Below are 22,009 nucleotides of genomic sequence, written 5' to 3'. Positions count from 1 at the left end.
TGCATCTCTCGAATGACCAATGATGTTGAACATCTTTTCATATATTTACATGCTGTTTGTATTTCTTCATCTAAGAAGTGCATATATATTTTTCAGATGCCATTTTAGCATTGGATCTTTAAATTTGGAGGGCCTTTTGTTTTTCATTTAAAATTCTAGAGAAATAGTTAGAAATAGCTTTGTCTAAGAAACAGCTGGAAAACATTTTTTTCCACACTGTGGGTTATCTCTTTAGTCTGTTGGTGGTTTCTCTTGCCCTACAAAAGTTTTTTAATGAGATCCAAGTTGTTGATTCTTTGTGATAGTTCTTATACAATCAGGGCTTTTTTTCATCAAGTCTTCACCTACACCAGTGTCTTCAAGAGTTCTGCTTACTATCTAAGGCCAGGATTTAGCTCAGCTGCCTGGCAAGTGTGAGGTCATGAGCTCGATCCCCAGTACAGAGAGAGAGAGAGAGAGAGAGAGAGAGAGAGAGAGTTTTAGCTACTGTACAAATGTAATGTTTCCGTTTAATATTTAGATCTTATATCCATTTTGACTTTAGTTTAATGCATGGTGAGAGATATGGATCTAGTTTTAGTCTTCGACATGTGGAGAGCTGGTTTTTCCAGCACCATTTATTAAAGAGACTGTCTTTCTTCCAATGACTGTATTTGGCAACTTTATCAAAGATAAGGTGCCTATGTATGACTGAAGTCATTTTTGCATTTTCTTTCTTTTTTTTTTTTTTTTTGTCTTTTTCATTTTTATTGGTACCGGGGATTGAACTCATGACCGCCTGTTTGCAAGGCAGGTGCTTATGCCGCTGAGCTAAATCCCCAGCACCTCATTTCTGCATTTTCTAATCTGTTCCACTGATTGAGTCTGGTTTGGTTTTGTTTTGTTTGCTAGTACTATGCTGTTTTTATCACAGTGGCTTTGTGGTGTAATTTCAAGTCTGGGATCGAGATGCCTCCTGCCTTGCCTTTGTTGCCCAGAATTGCCTTTGCTATTCTAGGTCTCTTCTGGTTTCAAATGAATTTTAGTATTGTTTTCTCTGATTCTGTAAGATACGCTGCTGAAATTTTGGTGAGAGTTGAACTAAATCTGTATAACACTTTTGAAAGTATGGCCATTTCCACTATATTGGTTTTTTCTACCCAAGATCAAAGGATATCTTTCCATTTTCTGATATACTCTTTAATCTTCTCTTTTAGAATACTGTCTTTTTAATAATAGAGATCTTTTACTTTCTTTGTTAGATTGATTTGTATGTATTTCATTTTATGGATGCTACTGTGAAAGGTGTTTCACAGTGAGTTTGTTAATTGTATGCAGGAAGACTATTGATCTTTGAGCGTTGACTTTGTATCTAGCTGTGCTACTGAATTTGGTTATTACTTGGTGGGATTTTTGGGGTTTTCAGTGTACATTACCATATTATCTGTGAATAATGCCAATTTAATTTCTTCCTTTCCTGTTGATACTCCTTTTCTTTTTTTCTTTAATTCCTCTGGCTAAAGATCCCAGAACTCTGTTGAATAAGAGTGGTGACAATAAACATCCTTGTCTTGTTCTTGATTTTAGAAGAAAGCTTTGAGGTTTTGTTCATTCTGTGTGATGTTGGCTATTAGTTTGTCATAGATGGCTTTTATCAGATTGAGATAAAGACCATCTATCTCAATTACTTTTTTCTTGTTGCTGAAACAAAATACCTGATCCCCAAAACTAAGGAAAGAAAGTTTATTTTGCTCACAATTTGTGGAGATTTCAGTCCATAGTCAGATTCATTCTGTTACATGAGATTCATGGAGTTGTAGTCCTTGTTATCTCTTTCTAGAATGTCTTTCAGAACAGTTTGGAGTGCTGGTTGGTGTTCATGAATTTCCTCATGTGCTCTTTGTCAGAAAAGTATCTTATTTCCCATCTATTTTGATAGATAGTTTTGCAGGGCACATCAGTCTAGGTTGGAAGTTGTTTTCTTTTAGGACTTGAAATGCTTCAAGCTCTCCTTGATTTGAGGGTTTTTGTTGAGAAGTCAGCTGTGATTCTGATGATCTTTCTTTATAGATGATTTGTTTCCTTTCTCCAACAGCTTTTAATATTCTGCTCTTGCATTGAATTTCTAGAATGTATGATGTGGCTTGCTGTATATTTCTTTCTTCTTTTTTGCTGTATATTTCTCTTGATTATGACTAATTGGAGTTCTATATGTCTCATCTGTGTAAGTCAGATTCTTTTTCTCTACTAGGGAAGTTTTCAGTCATGATGTCTGTGAACAGGTGTGTATATATATGTGTGTGTGTGTGTGTATGTATATATATATATATATATATGATTTGTGCCTTCTGCTTTTTCATTGACTTCAGTCAAGTTAATGTTATTCTTCTTTAGATCATCTAGCAGCTGCTGGATTGATTACCTGTGGTCCCTTGCTGTTCTTAAGGCATCTTTGTTTTCATGGTTGCTAAACTCAAGCCTGTCTTCTGTTTCTGAGATTCTGTCCTCACATTGGTTTTTCTGCTACATATACTTTCAGTAGAATTTTTATTTCCTGTGTATCTACATGAATCTGTTGTATGGATTCTGTTTGTTTCCTTTGTTGAGAAGTCATGGTTTCCATCATTTACCTAAGCTCTTTTATTTATTTATGTATTTATTGGCTTATTTATTTATTTATTAATCTGTATCTACTTGAGTCATTAAGCATGTTTCTCACTATGGTTACCGTCTCTGTGGTTATCTGAGAGATTATTTCTGATTTCATTTTTTCCTAGAGCCTTGTTCATTTGCTTGGTTGCTACCATTTCAGGGAGGTAGCATTAGAGTGAGTGGCTTTCAGTTTGTCCCACTTCATTGTCCCCTGGGTTTGCCTTTGGTAAACTGGATGTCTGGTGTTGCAACTTAAGTATCTTTTTTCTTTCTTTTTTTTTTAGTTTAATTCTTCAGTTGGTGCTTGTAAATTGCCTAAGGTGATTTACTTTATTGCTAGTATTTAGAACATTTAGAAAATGACAGCTTCTCAAAGGTGTCTTTCAGGTATAGCTGGCTTTTGGGTATTGAGTCTGTTGCAAGGTGCTACCTCATCAATTTATTGGGGATGAGAAGCTGCTGCCTACTTGGCCCAACCTTTGGTTTTTTTTGGCATTAGCCCACAGTATCTTTTGTGACCCTTAGCCATCACATTCTTGGAATATGAGAAAAATAGCTGGTTAGAACAATTATGTCCTGTTAGCTAAAATAGTAAATCAGCAGTAACAATAGCATCAAACACAACCTAGAAAATGACAAAGGTAACTATGAATTTATCACCTTTAACTATATGAACTCAATTTCTATTACAAAATCTAAGAAAAATCAGAAAATTATGTGCGCTAAATAAGCCTTTGTGTGCCAGTTTCACCCTCAGAGAAGAAAATTTAAAAGGGATTAGGCAAAAGAAACACAGAAATACTAGAAGGGCAAGAAATTAGAAGCAAGACTGGAGCATAGAGAAAGTACACACAGACATTAGGAAACTGGTGCAAAAGATAGGAGGGAAAGCAAAGGAAGAAATGAAAGGAAGAACAGAACAGTACTACAATCAATAAAAAAATCTAGAAGCCACATTCATGGTAAAAGCAAGATCAAAAAAGAAAATAGGAATGTAGTGTATCTCAGTGGCATAAATGATTGCCTGGCAAGCACAAGGTCATGAGTTCAAACCCTGGTATAAAAAAAATAAATAAAAACACCAACCAGAAAAAAAGAGAGAGACAAAAGAATATGTCCACCTCAAGGTTTGTCTCTGTTGTCACTGGTAGATAGTATGTGAACATAGAGTACATATTGCTGTTGATATTTCCCAGCAAGGCAACAGTAGCTTTATGGTACAGTAGTGGATGATCTGGGTGAGCCTGCACATTATTTCGTGCTGCTTTCTGGCTGTGAGATTGAAAACTGATCTATTTAGCAATCAGTGTATCTCCTATGGGCTCCTAAAGCTCTACTCCATCTGGGATCCACTGGATGGAGCCAGTAGATGTTTGACTCGAGCTGAGTTGGCTCCTGTCCTCTCCAAGGTCCTCTCCTGGACAGTTGCCTTCTCCTGAGGAATGGGCAAATCTGCACCACTTATCAGTCCATGCTTTGTCGCATTGTTGTGTCTTTCTGTGGAGGCCTCTCATGTTGCCAGCAGTCACTGTGTGTCCTCACGTTGGAACCTTTCCTCCCACACAGTGAGTGCCACATTCTATTTGCTTCTTTGTTGAAGTTGCACTCTTTAGTTTTCCCCTGGGTTTCAATTCTTGCTTCAGATCCTTCCTGTGTCCCTTGGGACCCACTTCCCTCCTCTATCTCTTCCTCAGATTGCTATATTCCAGTGTTTCTGGACAGCAAATCTCAGACAGGCTCTTCCTCTGTTGCTTAACTGTCTGCCATCTTCTCGGAAGTCCATTGCCAATAGGAATTTCTCGAGGTTCAAAGGCCACTAGTGAGCTTCCGGAGGGCTGAGGATCTTGATTGGCTGCATTTCTGTCCAAGCCAAGGTCTCTGGGTCTTGTTGCCCATCATTTCCTGGAGACAGTCTATTGGTCTGAGGAGCTCTGAGCCCATGGGAACTGTCTGAGAGCTGAGTTGCTTTGAGCCGTAGGACTGGGGCGGGGTGATGGTGGTGAGACTTCTAAATGTAGATGGAGCTGGTATAGTTTTTTCCTTTTTGGTGATCTGAGAAGATGGTGAATGAAGAGATCTTTATGATTCTTTTCTTTGCACAGTTTTGCATTCAGATTGTGTTTATTAACAAAGGCAGCAGTAATTATGCTTAATGAATAAGTTACATTTATAGCAATTTACATTTAATACCAACCTAAAACTTTTGCTCTATCTCAATCCACAAAGCAATCTTCTAAGTACAAGTAGTAGTTGGTCTTTACTGACAGGGAAATTGAAGATGAGAGAAGTTAAAAAACTAAACCCAGAACATAGAGTAGAGAAACAGTAAAGCAGGATCCATTTCAAGCTAGTCCTGGGGGGCAGAACAGAAAGTTCCAGAAAGTTTCGAGAAACTTCAGTAGAATGTTTCTAGAAAGTTGTGTCATGTTACAAACATTCTGCACATTCTGCATTTTCATATTGAGAGTAAAAGTTTCAACCACAGAAGGGCAAGTTCAGTTTATTATAATGGTGGTTTTGGTTTTGGCTTCCAACTGAGCTGTGTCCCCAGCCCTTTTTGAGACCGGATCTGGTCAGATTGCTAAATTGCTCAACTGGGCTTAAGCTGAGACCCTGCCTCAGCCTGTTGGAGTCTGGGATTATAGAGGAGCACCATCCTGCCTGACTTACTGCCAGGATTTATACTTGAGTAAAGTGAAGCACAGAGAGACAAAGGGGGCTCACCTACGATTACTCAGCTTGAAAGAGGTGGAAGCAGGGCTTGAAGCCAGTGCTAAGATGTAATGTGGGACTGTTTCTTCAAGTATAAGAAGGTTGTTATTTTCTAGGTTACTTTGCATGTTTTAAGCAATCATCTTGGAATTCCATTTCTTAATTTTCCATGGCTGCCTTTGGGCAGTCTTCAGAGAATTCTGTGTCTTACTCATCCCCAAGGCCTGTGAATCTATGGAGACAGATGTGTTGTCCAGGGAGCCCAGGTACACTCAGCAGTGCAGTGGGAAGCACTCGGGGATGCTGGCTGGCATGCAGGGTTTGGGCCAGGAGCAGGTATTATAACCCCAAATTTTGAGTTTAGTCATCCAAGTATTATAACCCTCTTTCTAGTTTTCCTCACAATCCAAAAAGTTATTTTTGTAATCCCATTGAGACATTATTGGAATCCCAGCAAGTTAATTTCAATCTACCACCACCAATGCAACCCACGCTGAGTGTACAGATACCAAGACATATTCCAAGTTAAGGTCAGCCAAGGTATCCTAAGTCCAATGGTCCTGAGGACATGCGGACAAAGGCCTTGATCCGAGGCCTCTCCCAGATTTTATTATCTTGTGAAGAAGGGGAGTGGTTCAGAGATGAGTGACAGTGAGGATGGAGGGAATTATGTAAGTAACTTGAGCTGGCTGGCCAGGTGCAAGAATGGCATCTATTTAAATTGCAGAGATAAAAGATATGCAGAAGGAACAATTTATATAATTCAGTTAAGGTAGCAATGGAATTGCTTTTGGGAGGCTGTAGCTTTGGTTTTTGATATGTAAACTCTTTTTCTGTGGGGAGTCATAGCCTCTTTATCTTGACGATGTACCCAGTTGACATTCCCGGAGCTATTGACTCTAGTATCTTTTGTGTTCACATCCTGTACATATTCTGTATGGAGAGCACTATGTGAGAAACAGGACTGTCTGTTGACTTTAGAAATTACATACCAGCACCTCAGCGTTATTTGCAATGCATAGAGCCAATCAAAGAGAGAATGAAATAGCCTAGCCAGATTTTTTACATATATGAAAATGAGTCTCCAAATAATCAAAGTCACAGTAATTGTTTTGCATTCGAAGGGAGTTGCTGGAGTTGTATTCCACATCCCAGATACCCCAGCTCCCTGTGATCTGCATTCCCCAAGTGGATGATGTCCAGGCCACTCCTGGAAGCTGGAGAGGAAGGGGCGAGTGAGGCAGAGTTGGGATCTTCACAGGCCTCAGCCCCTGCCCCTGTCCCTGACCCTGCTCGTGCTCCGGCCTCAACCCATGTGGACTCCATCTCGGAGTGAGCCACAGCCTCTCTTCCTGCGTGGAGAGTATCCCAGTCTGTGAGAGCCTCTTTCTTCTGTGTGGGGGAGGCAGCCACTCCATTGCTGTCTTCAGCCTTTTCCATTTCCTCTCCTGGCCTCAGGCTGTCAGCTTATTCCTTCTGGTGAGATGGTCTAGCCCACTGCTGGGCACCAGTGCGGGAGGGAGGGGCCCTGCCTTTCAGGCAGCCTTGGTGCTGCATCCTGGCTCCATCCGCACCTATCCTAGATCCATTCCTAGGATGCGAGGCTGGAAGCCACACAGCAGTGGGACCCAGGAAAGGGCTGAGCTTTGCTGAGTTTCCAGATGCACAGCCATAAACACAAACTCTGCTCCACAGGCTTTGCCCTGAGGAGGTAGTGTGGGGATTCTAGCAGGAAACAGTCCTCCAAACAGAGCACAGGAAAGGGAATTTAATGAAGGCAGTGTTGCCTAAGGTAGGAGGCAGGATGCAGGGAGTCCCTAAGGCAGGGTGTAGCACCCTGTGGCCTGTAACAGTGGGGACTGGGAGTCACTAACACCCTTAGGTGTGAAAAGAGTGGGTGAGAGAGCTGGTGGTGTGTGAGGTCTGCCCAGCAGCCCAGTCTCCATGCTGTGTCCCTTTGTTCCTTCAGTCTGAAATGTGCACTCACAGTGGCTGCTCCCTGGAAGGCAAGGACAGATGGACCCTTTTGGGGGATCCAGATGTTAGGTGTGATTTACATGGATTGCCTTTCCCATACATTTTCTGATTTGGGGTGCAAGAGGTCCCCCACTCCAGAGTATCTGTGGCTCAGTGACTCCTCTCTGAGCGGCTCTGAGGTGACTCCTCTAGGCAGTCATGTGGGATCTCCATTTTGGTTACTTCTTATTCATCAGTTCACTCATCCTTTCTTCTGGCTTATTTTCTTTCTGGTTTTGTTTTGTTTGTTTGTTTTTGTTTTTAGAGAGAGTCTTTTGTTCTGTAGTCCAAGCTGGGCTTGAACTCACTGTGTAGCCCAGACTAGACTTGAACTCCCAAGGATCCTCCTGTCTTAGCTTCTGAGTACTGGGATTACAGGCATGTGCCACCACACCTGGCTTTTGCCATATTTTTTCTGTAAAACTGTTCTACTTTTTTTTTTTTAACTTAGGACATGGTTTTCAGATGTAGGATTTCTAATTGATTTTTTCTGTATTAAGTTTCTGTTTTGATTCTCAAGATCTTTGCCCATTCTTTTTCTTTCTTCTTCTTCCTCTTCTTCTTCCTCCTCCTCTTCTTCCTCTTCTTTTTCTTCCTTTTCCTCCTCCTCTTCCTCCTCCTCTTCATCCTCCTCTTCCTCCTCCTCCTCCTCTTCTTCTTCTCCCGTCCCCCAACATATCTTGAACCCAGAGATATGAAAGGGCTACCGCATTTAGGAAAACTGATGCTGGAGGAGCAGGTTTGCTTTCACAAAGTCTTAGGGCAGGGGGTACTTTACAAAAAGTTTAAGAAAGACCAAGCAAACCTGAAACAGCGCACTCAGAGATGAGCGCGGATAAAACTTCCTCAAAATGGCATAAAACTCCTTCCACAGCTCTTTGCATTTCACCTGGGAGGAGGAGAGGGGAGAGAATTAGGAGGAACCAAGCGTCTGGAGACAGCTGCAGCCCATCTCACAGGACAGGGTGAGCACAGCTGCCACCTCCCACATTGTCCCTGGGGCTCTGAGTGCCCTTGAACTTCTGACCCTGTCTGTCCTCAGGGCTGGAGGAGGGTGGGGGTGAAGCAGGGAGGGTGGAGCAGCTAACAGACCTCAGCCAACAGAGCCCGGGAGGTGGGAGGAGAATTAGGCTCACAAGCCTTGCAGAGCTTCAGGTCCTGAAAGCACCCATCTGGGGCCTGTATGGTTCCTCCCAAGGTCTCCTGATCTTTGTCATTTTTGTCACCCTCTCATTCCTCGGAGTAGCACAGGTGTTCCCGGGCCCCTCTTGTCTGTCAGTGCAGTTTTGCCCCCACCATCACCTATCGCAGCCCTCACGTCCTGGCCCAGGTACTTTCTTCTGGTCCCTGCCCCAAGCTCCTGTGCTTAGCTGACCAGCACCCTCCCGAAGCAGACCACCCTCAGCTCCAGGTGCCACCACCCCAGCTACCCACCCCCATTTTGTCAAGGCCATTATCATCCTTCTGTCTTCTCAGAACAAACTCCCTAAGTCTCTGAATCCTCTATCGCACTTCCCCGAATGAGACACTTCTCAGGATCCCAAGCTGTTCTCAGCCCTGGACTCTAGGGTGTCCCCTAATCCCCTGCTGCCCCTGGCCCTCTCCATGTGCAGTCAGAGCATGTGCAAAGCCTGTGTCATAGCTGGTCCCTCGAGGCCATTCACTGCTGGCATTGTTGGGCCCACAGAAGGATGTGCACTCACGTTGGTCCAGACAGCGGGTGTTCCTTCCTGGCCTTCCCCAGGGAAAACCTACAGATTGCTCCCCAAGTATAAGCCAGCACCCCCTCCCTCTCACCAGCACCTGTGTGTCGTATACGCCACCCCTGTACTGTAGCTGGGCATCCTACTGCCTCCACACAGAAGGGGGCCTGGCTGTGCAGCTGGGCTCTGGGAGCAGCTAGGGCCGAGGAGCTGCAGGCTCCCCTTGCCTCCCTGGATCACTGAATGTGTTTCGTAGTGTGGAGGTGTTGTACAGGGATCATGGAGCATGAAGAAAAAGGGGATCTAGAGCCCCAGCTCTGCCCTTACCAACTATAGGCCCTCCTCATCCACAGGCAGTTATCAGGATTGGCAGAGATTGTTCAGGGGCATGGAGACCATCCCAGGCACCAGGCAATCTTGCCCTCCCTGCGCTGCCCAGCACTGAAAGCTGGAATGAGAAGGACCCAGTCTGCAAACAAAGCCAGGAGGAAACACTCCAGACACTACAGGGCTGCCCCTGGGATGCAGGGTTAGGAGGGCACTTTCTTTTTTCCTCACACCTCACTCAGTTTCCAGTTGCAGCCCATGGGTGTATGTTCCTTTTATGATTTAAACAATTACCTCCTCCTGTGCTCTCTAGAGGCACTAACTTCTGTTTGCTTACAGTGGATTCAGGAGATGGCAGGCGCCTGGCACACCACAGTGGAGCAGGAGTTCCACCTGTTTTCTGCAGAGTCTAAGGAAGCAGAGCCCCTGGCAGCCTCTGAAGCCAGTCCTCCCAGACCCTGAGCCCCGGAAGCCAGTCCCCCATCTGGATCCATGTGTTTACCTGTGTCCTCATCTGCTATGCTCTGCCACCTGGATGGTGGGGGCCAGGGCTTTGCCTGGGGATGTGACCTGAGAGAGAGGACCTGACTCTTCCAGCCCTCTCCCCTCCTGCCCCAGCTGATCTCGGGCCTGGTCAGGCAGGCTCAGCTCTGTCATCACAGTGTTTTTCTTCTGCTCCAATCTGTTCCTGGCTCAGACGTTTGAAGTCACTGAGAAGTGCAGCTCTGACCAAGTGGAGACCTCTGACCTGCCGCAGACATCGGACCCCAGTTCACGTGAATGCTTTTCCCCTCTGGGGCACAGGAGTACCTGTCACTGGCATCAGGCATGGGAGGATTATGTTGGGCAGTATATGGAATTGTGTCACAGTATCTCCACATAGTCTGGAGAAAATCTTGCATAGGTTTCTGTAAACCATCAGAATGAGCTTTTCAGGGATGTCCCTCCAGGCTGCATGTGGGCAGTGAGCTTCGGGCAGGTCATAGTAGTTCCTACCATGCCTCATACCACGTTGCCCATGAGCTAGCTTAGCAGAAGAAACCAGGAGCTTGAGAAATTTTTGTGTTATTTTTTTGTGCTACTAGAGATTGAACCCAGGGTGTCACCCTGCTAAGCAAGCAGTCTTGCACAAATTTCACCCTCAGCAATTTTATAAATATCTGGACATTACTCCTGCACACTGAGTCACAGAGGAAATTAAACAGTTCCTGAAATCAAATGATAATGCCAGTACAATGTACAGAGACTAATGGAGCACAGTGAAACCAGTGGGAAGATACTTTATTGTGAATGCTCACAAACAGTGAGATAAATAATAATAATAACCCTACAGATAGTAGAAACGCAAGCCCAAATTTAGCACTGTGAAGAAAAGAATAGTAGGAATTAACAAAATTGAGACTAAAAAATGTAAACAAGTCAGAGAGCTTTGTTTTTTACAAGAATAAAGTAGACAAACCCTTAGTCAATTTACCCAGAAATTTGGGGTGGACACTTAATCTAATTAGAAATGAGAAAATGGCAAAGAACACTACTGAAATTCATGTCATTAACAACTACTATGAAAATTTGTACTGCAATAAATTGGAGAGTGTTGAAAAATAGATTTCTAGACATGTACGAATATCAAGATTCAGCCAGGAAGATACAGTGATACCTTGGTTCATCAATTTAATTGTTGGTCTTGAACAGAATTGGATGAGAACTAAATCAAATTCAGTGGTGAGGTTCAATGTGGAGCTTATGGGGGGAATTCTCTTTGGTTTAGGCCCACTTGAGTTTGAGACTTAAATTATGGCAAGATGTAAGTTCCTGAAGTGAAGTTCCTCTATAGAAGGACAGTGAACATCCAATAACAGGTTTTGAAGTTGAGGCAGTCATTAAAAACCTAACAGTGAAAAATAATATGTAAAAACCCTAACAACTAAGAAAATCCTAGGATTTGATGGATTCACTGCTGATTTACAAGACTTTTGGACACTCTCCAAAATTGTAAGGGAAGGACTACTTCTAAATTCATTTCTCGATTACTCTGAGAGCAAAATAAAGAATTCCTAGAATTACTCTGATTGCAAAGCAAAACAAAACCTTCACACAACAACAACAAAAAACTACAGGCCAATCTCTAAGGAATATAGATGCAAAATTCCTCTGAAAGATACAGGCGATGTGATGCACAATTATCAAAATGATCACAAGCACTGATCAAGAAGTTTTCATCCCAGGGATGCATCGATGGTTTGACCCATAGAGAGCCACGAATGTAATACATCACATACAGAAAAATCAGGACAACACACAATCATCTCAATAGATGCAGAAAACTTTTTGACAAAAATCGATCATTCATGTTAATGCTGAAGAGGAGCTGGAGGTTTAGCTCAGCGGCATAAGCACCTGCCTTGGAAGCAGGCAGTCATGAGTTTGATCCCCGGTACTGATAAAAAGGAAAAAGAAAATAGAGAAGATTATCTCAATGTGAAAAAAGCCTAGAACAAGGCAACATCATATTAAATGGGGCAAAACAAATGGAAAGTTCCACCAAGAGACTAGAATTAATAACCAAAGTCAAAATATGGCAGGATACCAAAATCAGTAGTGTTCCTGTACATCAGTAATGAATCAATTGAGAAATTGGGAAAACAGTATGGTAATATTCACAATAGCATAAATAAAAATTAACTACTTAGGAATTAACCTAACCAAGGAAATGAAAGCCCTCTACAGTAACAAGTATAGTACTCTAAAAAAAGATATCAAAGAGGCCATCAGAAAGCAGAAAGAGATCCCCTGTTCTTGGATAGGCAGGAGTGCTATATTCAAAATGGCCACAGTTCCAACCATTTCATGCAATCTCAATCAAAATACCAACAGAATTCCTCGCAGAAGTAGAGAAAACAATCTTCAAAGTCATGTGGAATCAGAAGAGACCCAGCATAGAAAAAGCAATCCTGGGTACCAAGCCCAAAGCAAGAGACCTCACAGTTCCAGATTTCAAGTGAGATCACAAAGCTACAGTGATAAAACAGCCTGGAAGTGGCACTACAACAGATTTGTGAGTGAGTGAAGGAGAATAGAAAATGTAGAAACAGGGCCAGATGCCTTCAGCCATCTGATGTTTGACAAAGGGCCCAAAAAGCATGCTGGAGGAAACACAGTCTCTTTGGCAAATGGTGCTAGGAAACCTGGCTGTGCACATGCAGAAGACTGAGCCTAGACCTTTAGATCTCACCAGGTAGTAAACTAAAAGCAAATGCATCAAGTTCTTAAATGTTAAGACAGACCACTTAACATGCTGGAAGAGAAAATATGTAAAGCTCTGACATGCTTTCAGGCAAGGATTTCCTGAACAGAACCTAATTACATGAGAAATAACATCAAGAATTAACCAATGGGATCACATTAAATTAAAGATATCTGCACAGCCAAGAGAACCAGCAACACTATGGTGAGACAGCCTACAGGATGGAGAAAATGTATTTTGCCATTTACACTTCCAATAGAGGACTGACAGAAGATACTTTAAGAAGTGAAGAAATTAGATCTCCCAGAACAAAAGATCAAATCCAAATATGGGCAATGACAGGAATAGATGCTTTTCAGAAGAAGCAAGAAACTCAAAGTATAAATAAAGAGCAATCTAAAAGCTAGATGATAGAGGGTTGGGTACATAGCTCAGTGGCACAGCACCTGCCTGACAAGCACAAAGTTGTGAGTTTGATTCCCAGTACCAAAAATAAATACAGATGATAGGAAACAGGGATAAAGGTCTTTTGCAAATGTGAAGGGGGGAGGGGCCAAGAAAGAAGAGAGAGGGAGGCAAGAGGAGCAGGGAATGTAAAAAGAATTAAGATGTGACATGTGCACCTACCAATGCTTATATATGGCATTGATCCTTATATATTGCAAACATGCGGTCCTTTTTTGGAAAGGGTGTCTAAAGGTTTCTCCAAACCTGTCTAGGATCTGAGTGGCACCTGTGCTTTCATTCTTAAAGATCTTCTCGCTGATACTCCTGAGGGTAGAGCGGGTTTATCAAGATTCACCAAGATCGTCATCTGGTGCAGCAGCTGCAGAGCCTTGTGTCGACTTACGGTAGTGTTAGGCCCCATCCTCTCGATTAGGCAGGAAAAGGAAGAGGCTGTCTTGAAGTGTCTGTGCCAATAATCTCAACTCTCAAGCTAAACACTCACTCAGCAGGACACCCCCAATACCACAGTGCTCAGCCTGAGCTACCGCCTCTGCTCACGCCAGGTCACTGCATGTCCTGTGGGCACCTCGGTTACTGATGCTTCCACCACAGGCCAGGCCTGCCCTTCTCCTTTCCAGTGCATGCCCATTCCTTGCTCACATGTTGCAAAATGCATCACACAAACAGGCCATAGCATTTGCCTCCTAGCTGGCAACAAACCAGAATGTTCAGGTTCAAATTCTCTATGCCAAGGATCAGGCCTTATTTTCTATTAATTTTAACTATATTGTTAGGTAGTTCAGATTTAACTGGCACTTTCAGGCTAGCTGTTTGCACTTTGAAGGCCTCGCCAAGTCCCAAAGTGGTGCCACAGGGAGAGGGTGGAACCTTTAAGAGGTGTGGCCTAGTGAGAGGTTTTGACTTCTATTCATGAAGGGCATGTTTTTTCTCTGCTACAGTACAACAGTGTAATTAATCCTGGACTGGAACTGTGTAAACTGTGAGCCAGTGGATATCATTTCTTTATAACAAGATTATCCTACACATTTTGCTACTTTAGAAGAAAGCTAATATGATAACCAATACACATTTCTAGAAATATACAGAAAAGGAATCAAGAAGGGACTCAAACTCGTACACCACCAAACAAAACAAACAAAATACACAGGCAGTAATGGAAGAAATGAAACCAATGCCATAAAGACATGAGAGACAGAGGTCACAGAAAATATATATCAATGGAATTAAATTTCAGAGTCAAAGGCAGAGATTGGAAAATAGTATCAAAACATGACCCAACTCTATACTGTCAGTGAGGCAGGAAGTTTAACCTAAAATAGGAACAGACTGAAAGGACAGAAAAGAATACATGCAACTAGTAACCTGAGACAGATGACAGGATTTTAGTATTCAGTTACCAGGAATCAAACTCAAGCTCATGTTTACCAGACAGGCATTGTGGAGCTGAGCTATACCTCTGGTTTAAGATTATAAACTGGCGTGGTGGCTCACAACTATAATCCCAGCACTTGGGAGGCTGAGGCAGGACAATCATACAAAGTCAGCCCAAGACCAGCCCAAACTGCATAGCAAGACCCTGTCTCAAAAAAAAAAGGGCAAAAACACAAGATTATAGTAATTTTCAGCCTAAAACTGTTACAAGAGGCAAAAAAAAAGGATATATTTTAAAAGGCTGCTATGTGTCAGGCATGGTGGTATGCACCTGTAAATTCAGCCACTGAGGGGGCGAAGGCAGGAGAATCCTAAGTTACAATAATAAAATACAGCACTTCTCTTGCAGCCCAGAGGCCCTGATTTCCATCCCAAGTACCACATACAAAGTGTGTTTGTGTTCGGAGGTGAACTCATCAAGAAGAGACTAAAGCTGGACACCCGCCCGCCGTGAAGGCTGGCGGGATGCGGATCGTGCAGAAACACCCGCACACCGGAGACGCTAGAGAGGAGCGGGACAAGGAGGACCAGGAGTGGGAAAGCCCCAGCCCGCCCAAGCCCACCGTGTTCATCTCCGGCGTCATCGCCCGGGGTGACAAAGACTTCCCCCCAGCAGCCGCGCAGGTGGCTCACCAGAAGCCCCATGCCTCCATAGACAAGCACCCGTCCCCGCGGCCCCAGAACATCCAGCAGCCTCGAAAGTGACCTGGTGTCACGCACCCAGGCTCCGCAGCAGCAGTGCCTGGACGGCCCGGTTCCACCACACAATGTGGCTGGCGCTGTCTTTGGAAAACAGCTCACTGGGCGATCTGAGGCCAAGCAGAGCCTCCCGCCTCTGTCTTGTATTCGCAACCTCAAACTAGAAATGGCTCCAATCCCCATGGTTGTGGGAGGGCCACTGAAGGGTCAGTGTGCCTCCCGAAGTGCCACCAGCAAGTTGCCAAGATCTAATTAAAAAGCAGCCTTTCACACACACACACACACACACACACACACACACACACACACACACACACAAAAAAAGATAAAACAGTCATAGGCAAATCTGCATCCAGCTGTCAAGCTTCCAGTTATATGAAGAAAAATGAAAGAACACACTATTGAACAATTCTAGGAGGAGAATTCTATCCTGAAAATTCAATCGTGAATATTTTAACCAGCAAGAAGAGCAATGGGAAAGAACTGGAAGAAAACTATAAAGCAGTTAGATCTCAGAGATCTACTGTGAACCATTGAGGAAAAGTAGGAATTTTCCTCAATGGTACAGGAAACATTCTCTAAGACAGACCCACATGCTAGGCCAGGCAGGGGATATTGTGAAAGCCTGAAGTCCTATAAAGTACCTTCTCTGACCACATGGAATGAAACTAGATACTACTAACACAGGAACAAGTGGAAAACAAAAGACCTATCCTGAAAGTAATGTAATACTTGTAAACAACCTCAAGGGTGAGAGGGTGGGCCCCTGGGGGCCTTGGGTTCTTGATTCTTTTTCTTTGACTCCAGTTAATGTCAGCCTCAGTGATATGGGCTCCTGCTTCTTTGGCTCCAGTCAATGTCAGCATCAGTGATGGTAGGAGCTCAGGAGCCCAGGAACCCAGGCACGACTTTGTACTTGCAAGTGTGCACTGCAGAGGAAAGCCTGCCTGCTCCCTGGTACCGCTGGACTGTGCTTTCTTGGCTTGTGTCTCAGAGATGAGTGTTACCTGGGCTGCATAACACAATCAGGGGTGACTGGATCCTAGTAGCTGCCCTTCCCTGGTGAGGATGGAGACAGCCAGTGCTGGTTAGTCTGGGCATTAGCTATTGGGAGAACCTCAGATATTTGCACATAGCTTATTTATAAATCTACATCTCTTTTCCCTATGTTGTTAATTTATTGAATAATTTTATTTGTATGGATATTGACTCACAAGTCTTTGTTGTATAATTTGAGGTTTTGAGATTATTTTAAATTTTTAAAGGTTTGGGTTGTATTTTAGAGGTTCTTCATTTTATTTTTATTTGCCTTTTCATTGGAGCTCTGTCTTAATGTTAAAGCATTTACTAAGTGGAGCCTAGTAAGATGGTGAAGATTGAGTTTTCTAAGTTTTAATTTTTAGATATGTTACCATTACAGTCTCCTCCTTTTAAATTTCATTGTTTGAAATGTTTTTGCATTCTTATGATGAATCAGTTTGGATTATGGTATGTAATATTTTTACTAAGCTTCTGTATGTGTTTTGGTAGTATTTTCTTTGGGATATTTTATTAAGAGGGCTGGTCTGGGGCCAGGGTTTTAGCTGGGCCAAGGATTTTCAGCGGCATAAGCACCTGCCTGGCAAGCTGGAGGTCATGTAGTTTTCTTAGGACACCTCTCTGGCTCCCGAGTTAGGGTAATGCTGGTCCAGTAGAATGACCTTTTCTGTGTGTTGGAGATCAATTACTGTAAGGACTTCTTCCGTTTTTAGTATTTTTCAACTGTCTAATCAGTCCTGGTCTTCTGTTTTTACTGGCGTTTTGGTCATTTATTAATGTTTCTCCTTTACTTGTCACATCTTTCAGTTTTTCTATCACTTTTTCAGTTCCTTTTAGCAATTTGTCCATGTCATATGTGGTATCATCATTTATTGTTGTGCAGTTCTTAGAATTTTTCTTATTTCCTTGACTTGTACTTTTTAGAGATTGCTAAGGATACTCACAGTGTTATTTCTGATAGGGTTGTGTGAATTTGTAACACCTTCCCTAAGGGCCGATTCCTGTGTTTCACTGCAGAGGAGCCCTGAACCACAGGCAGTGCATGAGTAACTGTCCCATCGGGCCACATGGGACAGCCACCCATGCACCACCCATGGCTCAAGCTGGTGGCAAGGTGCTCATCCGTCTAGCAAAAGGATTCTCAAGTTTTGGTTTTGGTGTTTTCTTCTTTCTTATTATACTTAATTTCCTGACTCTGATTTTGACTAAGTCCTTTCTCCTACTAAGGATGTGTTTATTTCTGGTTGGGATAGGTTTGTTGTACTAGAAAAAGTCTAAAGCAAGGTTATTAATTTTCCATGTCTCTGCTGTTTTCAGTGGTTCATCATTCTGGTGAGCAGTAAGAAAACCTCTCCTGTGGGGACTTTTGATTTTTTAACCACAGTAGGTTTATCCATGAGAAGTGTGGTGCTGGACTTGGCCTGGGTCCTCATTCAGGGGAAGCTGTCAAGGACTCAGTCTGTGGCTTTAAGGACAGACCATCAACACCAGTGAGGATCACAGTCATGTGCTCATGGCTTTGAGAGCTAAAAGCAGGGAAGAAAGCGAGAAAGAGAGAAACAGTGCTTTCCTAAACCTCCAGTTTGCCCCAGGATCACAGAGGTCAGCTTGGGATTTGTGGTTGACACACATATGGAGCTCACAGGAGGTAGCATCTAGGAGGAAGTGAAGTGGATGTTCTCTTAGGGCAGCTTTGGTCTCTCAAACCCCACGGCAGTGGGACCTGAGCTGTGGGAGGATGATTTAGTGGCTCACTGAGCAGCAGAGGCTTTGAAGGCCAGCTTCCTCCTAACTTTGCCCCCTTGAGAAGCAAGGCCAGGGTTAAAGGCCGGCTTGGGTGGGTGGTTTGAGACAGCCTTGCTTGTCACATCCCTGTGTCCACCAAATTCTTGTGTGGTGTATGGGGTCCTTCCTCACAATGAAGAGGCGCTCAGTGCCCTAAGGGTGGCTGGAACGTCTGGATGCATCCGTTTCCTCTCTCAGCTGAAACTACCACCATTGCTAAGCCTGAGCTTAGCCGGGCTTTACCTTTGATAAGGGCTGAGCTTTACCTTGCTGAAGGCTGTCTGCTGTGCCAGATTTGGGTCACAGCACAGGGCATGTAGGTGGCTTTGGCAGAGGCAGCGGCAATAGAAGTTCCGGAAGAGAAAAGAGCTAGGGTGACATTAGAAGTCGCCTGGGAGCTGTCTCAATTTCTTGGAGTCCTGTTTGTGAGTGAGGATCCCCCAAGAGCTGGCTGTGCTGGGCTACTGGAGGCTGGCTGACCTGGAACAGGGGTTGGGAGCAGCCCGGCAGCTGTAGCTACCACAACCAAGAAACAGAACTCTTGTTTCTGCTCCATGCTGCTGCCCATCAGCGGCCCCCAGGGTGGGCAGGGTGCTGGAGGAACACTAAAAGCAGCTTTTATGTGGGGCGCACCTTCTCTCAAGCTCAGTCCTGGCAGGGTGGAGGCTGTGACCATGCTGCCACTGAGTGGTGCCACAGTCAGCTGTGCAGATGGGAAGGAGTTCCCACTGGTGCCAGGGGGAGGCCCCGGAAGAAGAGAATTGTGTGAAAGTGTGACATATGTAGATGTTACCCCATTGCTTTTCCCTGCCTGGGAAAGACAGCCCATGGTTGTGTTGCCACTGGGCAGTGCCACAGTCAACAGTGCAGAGGAAGGAGGTCCCACTGGTGCCAGGCAGAGGAAGTGGGGGAGAGGATCAGGTGGGAGACGTGGTATCCATAGTTTCCTTGCAGAGTCAGTGCCTGAGATAGGAGCACAGGATGTGTCTATGGCAGTGCTGCCACTGGGTAATGCCAAAGTCACTTGTGCAGAAGGGAAGGGATTCTCTCTGGTGCCAGTGGGAGGGCCTGCAGAGAGAAAACTGTTGTTGATATGTAGTATTCACAGATGTCGCCCCAGTGCTGGTCCCTCCAGAGGTGAAGGAGTTCCCACTGGCACCAAGAAGAGGGCTCAGGTGAAGAGAATTTATGACTGTGTGATGTTCATAGATACCACCCAGTGTTGGTTCCTACAGATGGTAAGCTTTACCCACTGGCATGAAAGAGAGGGCCCGGGTGGAGAGAATTTTGTGATTGTGTCTTATTCAAAGATGTTGCCCGAATGCTGGTCCCTGCAGAGGCTAAGGAATTGACACTGGCAGAAGAAGAAGCTCCTGAGGAGAGAGAATTTTGTGACTGTGTGGTATTTGTAGATGTAGCCCCACTGCTGGTCCCTGCGAGGGGAAGGTGTTCCCACTGGCACCAAGGCAAGGGCCTGGGAGAAGAAAATTTTGTCATTGTGTGCCCGGCAGCTGTAGCTGTTCGTAGATGTAGTCCCACTGCTGTTCCATGAAGAGTTGGAAAGATTTGCAACTGGCACTAAGGAGAGGCCCCGGAAGGAGAGAATTTTATGACTGTGTGAAGTTTGTAGATGTCGCCCCAATGCTGATCCCTGTAGAGAGGAAGGAATTCCCACTGGCATGGAGGAGAGGGCCCGGCCGGAGAGAATTTTGTGGCTGTGTGATATTTGTAGATGTTGCCCCACTGCTGGTCCCTGCAGTGTGGAAGGAGTTCCCACTGGCATGGAGGAGAGGGCCCGGGAGGAGAGAATTTTGTGGCTGTGTGATGTTTGTAGTTGTCGCCCCAATGCTGGTCCTCAGAGTGGGGAAGGAATTCCCACTGGCATGGAGGAAAGGGCCTGAGAGGAGAGAATTTTGTGGCTGTGTGATGTTTGTAGCTGTCGCCCCACTCCTGGTCCCTGCAAAAGGAAAGGCGTTCCCACTGGCACCAAGAAAAGGGCTCCTGATCAGAGAATTTTATGACTGTGTGATGTTCATACATGTTGCCCCACTGCTGTTCCATGACAAGGGAAAGAGTTCCCTCTGGCAGCAAGGAGTGGGCTGCAGTGGGAGAGAATATTGTGACTGTGTGATATTTGTTGCTGTCACTGCAATACTGGTCCCTGCAGAGCGTAAGGATTCCCACTGGCACCAAGAAGAGGGCCGGGACGAGAGAATTTTTTTGCTGTGTAATGTTCACAGATGTCGTCCCGCTGCTAGTCCCTGAAGTAGGTGAGGAATTTCTACTGGGACCAAGGCATGGGTCTCAAGGGTGGGAATTTTGTGGCTATGTGATGTTTGTAGATATCACTGCAATGCTGGTCCCTGTAGAGGGGAAGGAGTTCCCACTGGCACCAAGGAGAGGGCCTGGGAGAATTTTGTGACTTCGTGATGCTCTTGGATGTCGCCCCCTGCTGGTCGCTGCAGAGGCTAAGCTCTTCCCACTGAAACTAAGGAGAGGGCCCAGGAGGAGAAAATTTTGTGACTGTGATGATCATAGAAGTCGCCACACCGCTATGCCATGCAGAGGGGAAGGAGCTCACACTAGCACCAAGAAGAGGGCTGGGAAGAGAGAATTTTTTGGCTGTGTAATGTTCACATGTCGTCCTGCTGCTAGTCCCTGAAGTATGTGAGGAATTACCACTGGGACCAAGGCATGGGTCTCAAGGGAGAGAATTTTGTGGCTGTGTGATGTTTGTAGATGTCGTCCCACTGCTGGTTCCTTTGAAGGGAAGGAGTTCCCAGTGGCACCAAGGAGTGGGCCCGGGAGGAGAAAATTTTAGGACTGTGTGATGTTCATAGATATTGCTCCACTGCTGTTCCATGAAGAAGGGAAGGACTTCCCACTGGCATCACGGTGAGCATCCAGGAGGTCAGAATTTTGTGACTGTGTGATGGTTATAATTGTTGCCCCAATGCTAGTCCCTGAAGAGGAGAAGAAGTTCCCACTGGCACGAAGAAGAGGGCCCTAGGGGAGAGAATTTTGTGAATGTCTTATTCATAGATACTGCCCCAATGCTGGTCCCTGCAGAGGGGAAGGACTTCCCACTGACACCAAGCAGACTGCCCAGGAGGAGACAATATTTTGACTTAATAATGTTCATAGATATCACACCACTGTTGGTCTCCCCATAGGGGAAGGAGTTCCCACTGGCCCCAAGGAGAGGACCTGAGAGGAAAGAATTTTGTGGCTGTGATGTTCATAGATGTTGCCCTTCTGCTGGTCCCTGCCGTGGGAAAAGAGTTCCCATTGGTTCCCGGTAGAGGTCCTGCATAGGTTCCATGCCAGTGTCAGTACCTGACCATTGACCAGACGCCATGGCTATGGCTGTGCTGCCACTGGGCAATGTTACAATTGGCCATGCAGAGGGGAAGAAGCTCCCACTGATGCCAGGGGCAGGGCCTGGGGGGGGAGGAAACTGTGTGGATATGTGTTTTTTACAGATGTTCCCCCACTACTGACCCCTACAGAGGGGAATGACTTACCACTGGTGACAGGGGGAGGCCCTGGGTGGAGAGGATCAGGTGGGGGTGTATCCATAGTTTCCTTACCAGTGTCAGTTCCTGACTGGAGACCAGAGCCCATGGCTATGGCTGTGCTGCCCTGGGGCAGTGTCACAGTGGGCGGTGCAGAGGGGAGGGAACTGCCACTGGTGTCTCTGAGAAAAGCCCCGAAAGAAGAGGACCAGGTGGAGGTGTGATGTCCATAGGAATCTCTCTACTGTTAGTGTCTGAGTACAAAGCAGAGTTTGTGGCTGTAGCTGAAGATTCCAGTGGGTCCTCAGAGCTCTTGGAGGGGCTTCTCCTTTCTATTCTTACCCTTCCCTGCAGGAGTAATGAATAGAGGAGCAGTCCCTGGGGCAGCCTGGAGAGCAGAGCCGGAAGGCCTTTTTTGTGTTCTTACCCTTCCTTGCTGG

At 45.0% G+C, this 22,009-nt stretch overlaps 1 protein-coding gene and 1 long non-coding RNA gene across 2 annotated transcripts in view; both read left to right on the top strand.

The window, feature by feature from the left end:
• The window catches only part of LOC106027808 (uncharacterized), a 42,087-nt gene that overhangs the window by 1,892 nt on the left and 18,186 nt on the right, over positions 1–22,009 (top strand). The window lies entirely within an intron of this gene.
• LOC106027807 (death-associated protein 1-like) lies at positions 14,854–15,525 on the top strand. The gene has a single exon (XM_063258353.1). It carries the CDS (start codon positions 14,998–15,000, stop codon positions 15,235–15,237), a length of 240 nt encoding a protein of 79 aa, XP_063114423.1. The 5' UTR covers positions 14,854–14,997; the 3' UTR covers positions 15,238–15,525.

Source organism: Cavia porcellus, unplaced genomic scaffold, assembly GCF_034190915.1.
Source record: "Cavia porcellus strain 051 isolate PalLab524CR breed Dunkin Hartley unplaced genomic scaffold, mCavPor4.1 scaffold_11, whole genome shotgun sequence".
NCBI lineage: Eukaryota > Metazoa > Chordata > Mammalia > Rodentia > Caviidae > Cavia > Cavia porcellus.
Note: the sequence above shows the minus strand (reverse complement) of the source record. Positions and strands in the feature narration are given on the sequence as shown.

What these genes read in the sequence shown, in the direction of transcription:
- LOC106027807 (XM_063258353.1), top strand. Translation starts at nt 14,998, where the DNA reads ATGCGGATCGTGCAGAAACACCCGCACACCGGAGACGCTAGAGAGGAG.